The following is a 3,307-nucleotide window of genomic DNA, read 5'->3' on the forward strand; positions in this document are numbered from 1 at the left end:
CAAACCCCACGATATAACCCAGTGACACAAGGGCATTAATGATTAACCAATCTAATTAGGACCAAGGTCCTGGTAACAGTGCGTCAATGAAAGGAAAACATAAATTATATGTGCATATAATTGTTGCATTGTGTTTGACTTTGGTTTATCATTCAGCAATGAAATGTGTACTTTTTTCAATCATATTTATGTGCTATATGATTCGTTTTTAATCGCAGCAGAGAATTGGGAAGTCATACATGAAACAAGTCATGTTCTCTGTGAAACTCATGGTTTTACAATGATTTTATCACCTGTATCTTGAGGCGGGATTTATTCAGACCAGGAACAAACCCTGAGTTAATACTCCCTTACTCCAACCCGAGAAACCAAATAGATAGTTAAATACAATACTATCATAACCTCACACAAATGGCAAAATTACTTTAAGATCAACCTAAATGTTTTAAAATTGGTAATAGCCTGTTGTAATAGTGGTAATAGCCTGTTGTAATAGTGGTAATAGCCTGTTGTAATAGTGGTAATAGCCTGTTGTAATAGTGGTAATAGCCTGCATATGTCTAATTCTCTACAATTGACTAAAACACAAAATAATCATGCAAAATTTTATCGAAATAATAAATTGCTGATTCAATGGAATTTGAGAAAATATTCAATGATTTTTTAATGAAGTTTGAACTTCACACATTTTGTCAAGTGAAATCCAAGAGTGAAGAAAAATACTCATAGTATTTTAGTGATACTCCAAACTGTTTTACATTTTTTCACATCAAAATAGTCCATGACAAAATATAACAGCCTTCAAATGCCGGTTTGACATGCCTTATTTAAAATTAGCCTATTAAAGAAAATCAACTCGTGTTGTGTTATAAATATTGTGAATAGTATTTGCCTCGTTTACACACAACGGTGAATAAAGTTCAGCTAGTTCACAAAGAGGGCACATTTATTAGCATTTGTTGAGTGGTTGTGTTACCCCTATGCAGTGAACACGCATTCATTCCATCTTAAATATGAATCCTAAACGTGAAAATGGTTAGTGTAATTGATTAAATTGTCCAAACAACTAACAGGTTTTATGAGCATTCAACAGGACATATCAAACGAGAGAGAAGTCATTTTCTCCCTCTATTTGTTAGGCCCTATAGTTTAGTTCTGTGATTGAAGAGTTGTCATAGGCAGTCATAAAATCAACAACGAAAATGTCCTCCAAGAGACCTTTAGCACGATACGTTTAATTCCAAACTAAACAACAGGACAAAAAAAGTGAACGAAATAATTTAAATTTAAATACATCCTATAGAGTCTCAATAGTAAATTCCAGTCGGGCATGAGATGTTGATAGATCCCCGTTATCTCTTCAAAATGGCGTATTTGAGGCATTATGTGACCTAATGCACAGCAGAATATTTCATCCTTTTCTGTTTTTGCCGTTGGTTGCAAAACCACACCCGAACCACGTTCTTTTTAAGGTCCAGTTTTTCAGCAATTGCAGCAATTTTTTCCGAAGAGGGACGGGGCTGGATAGCAAAATATGCCTCCAAAGATCGTTTCTCAGGTGCGGCTATCGACGTGCGTTTTCGTTTGCGTTCGTTGCCATTGAAAAGGTCTGGCTTGCTGTTTTTCTCCCGGTAAGCAGCCTCAGCCTCCTCGAGCCAGGCTTGGAGGACAGGTTTTAGCGCAATCATATTATTGTGAGAGAGGGTGAGGGACTCGAACCTGCAGATAGTACTCTGGCTGAGAGAGCCCACCCCAGGTATCTTTAGGTTGGCGAGAGCTGAGCCAACGTCCGCCTGGGTCACCCCGAGCTTTATCCTCCTTTGTTTGAACCGCTCAGCGAAGGCTTCCAGCTCCCTAGGATCCGACTCCACGTCGTTGACACACGACATTCCGTTGTGCACAGACAAGGAGTGCGGATGACCCATGGCCATAGCTTGGTGAAGGTGACCCATGGTCTGGAGGTGGTGCTGGTGGGCTTGAGTGGCCATCATAGAGGAATCCGGAGCCCCCATCCCGCTCACAGAGAGACTGGACGAGATGTGATCCAGGAGATCCCCCTCCAAGCTCTGGTTGAGGTGGTGGTGGTGGTGGTGGTGGTGAGGGGTCAGGGTGGAGGAGTGGGTGATGGGCACCGTAGAGGAGTTGGAGGTGCAGGGGACACTACTCATGGTATGGTAAGTCACGTCAGGCTTGAAAGGGTGACTCTTGCCGTGAGAGACAATGTCAGCAGCCGCCAGAGCTTCCGCGCGTGCCAGTGGACTCTCATCAAAGCAACCGAATATATTGCCCTGAAGCTGCAAGCAAGAGTGCGCATATTGAAGTCAGTGGGGAATTCTGTCAACTCAGGATTAAAAAACATTTCAAGAACAGGGAGAACCCTCTTCAAAGCACAGGTCATAAAAATTAATATGAAAGTAGCAGCTTTGCTTAAATAGACATGTGGATGAGAGAGAGAGGGGGGGGGGGGGTTGTGAGGGAGAGAGAAAGAACAAGGACGGGAGTGGATAATAAAGTCCTTTCTGATCCACTTATTAAAACGTTTTAAATGTCATTTTTTTTAAATTATTATACATTTGTGCCTCAAATAAATGACTAACATACCTGCGGGGCAGGCAGACACACCCTGCGCATGCCTTCCGAACTCGCGTGCAGGCCAGAGTATTTGGGCTCCTGCAGCACCGGGTGCATAGAGAAATGCTGCTTGCTGTTCATGGTCATCATCTTCGTTGCGCACCTTGCAGGTAAGTGGCCCTGACATAGAGGCAGGCTCGGTTCTCTGGCTCGCTGCTGTTAGTGAGCTATTTCATTTGGCAGAACCTCCCGGTCTGTCTCTCTCTCCCCCACCCCCACCTGCCCCTTTACTCAACTTACAAGTTACAAATCATGGGAATGGCCTAGGTCCTGTGCGCAGGCGTGATGCACGCTTGAAAGTGAACGCAATTAAATGGCCCATGAAACAAAACGTTTGGGCCTATTAGGCCTATCCCACTGGGTGCAGACGTCAATTCAATAATCTTAATACCTTACTTCATCTAGGCCTCTGTATGTCTACATTAACTTGTGGTTCCAGGCTTAATGTAATAAACACAGAGAATATGGGCAGTCTATTTTTCTTAATTTTGTCATGTTTCTTCTCTCTTTGCGTCAAGGATAAAACAGGAGAGTGGTTAGCTTCAGCACCAGTCTTGGCGTCTCGTGATCCCCACATTTATACGAGGGAACATATAATAACCTGGGCGTTCACATATTCCACACGCGTACATAGTAAATTAATTTTTGTTGTTGTTGCATATCCCCCTCCCCTTGA

General features: G+C 42.7%; 1 protein-coding gene across 1 annotated transcript; it reads right to left on the reverse strand.

Moving 5' to 3' along the window:
• Positions 1–639: 639 nt before the first annotated feature.
• On the reverse strand, positions 640–2,851 carry LOC139583524 (POU domain, class 4, transcription factor 3). The gene is made up of 2 exons (XM_071414706.1): positions 2,602–2,851; positions 640–2,294 (listed from the first exon to the last, which is right to left on the reverse strand). Exons 1-2 carry the CDS (start codon positions 2,719–2,721, stop codon positions 1,392–1,394), a joined length of 1,023 nt encoding a protein of 340 aa, XP_071270807.1. The 5' UTR covers positions 2,722–2,851; the 3' UTR covers positions 640–1,391.
• Positions 2,852–3,307: the final 456 nt, after the last annotated feature.

Source organism: Salvelinus alpinus, chromosome 1 (assembly GCF_045679555.1).
Source record: "Salvelinus alpinus chromosome 1, SLU_Salpinus.1, whole genome shotgun sequence".
In the NCBI taxonomy this organism is placed as follows: Eukaryota; Metazoa; Chordata; class Actinopteri; order Salmoniformes; family Salmonidae; genus Salvelinus; species Salvelinus alpinus.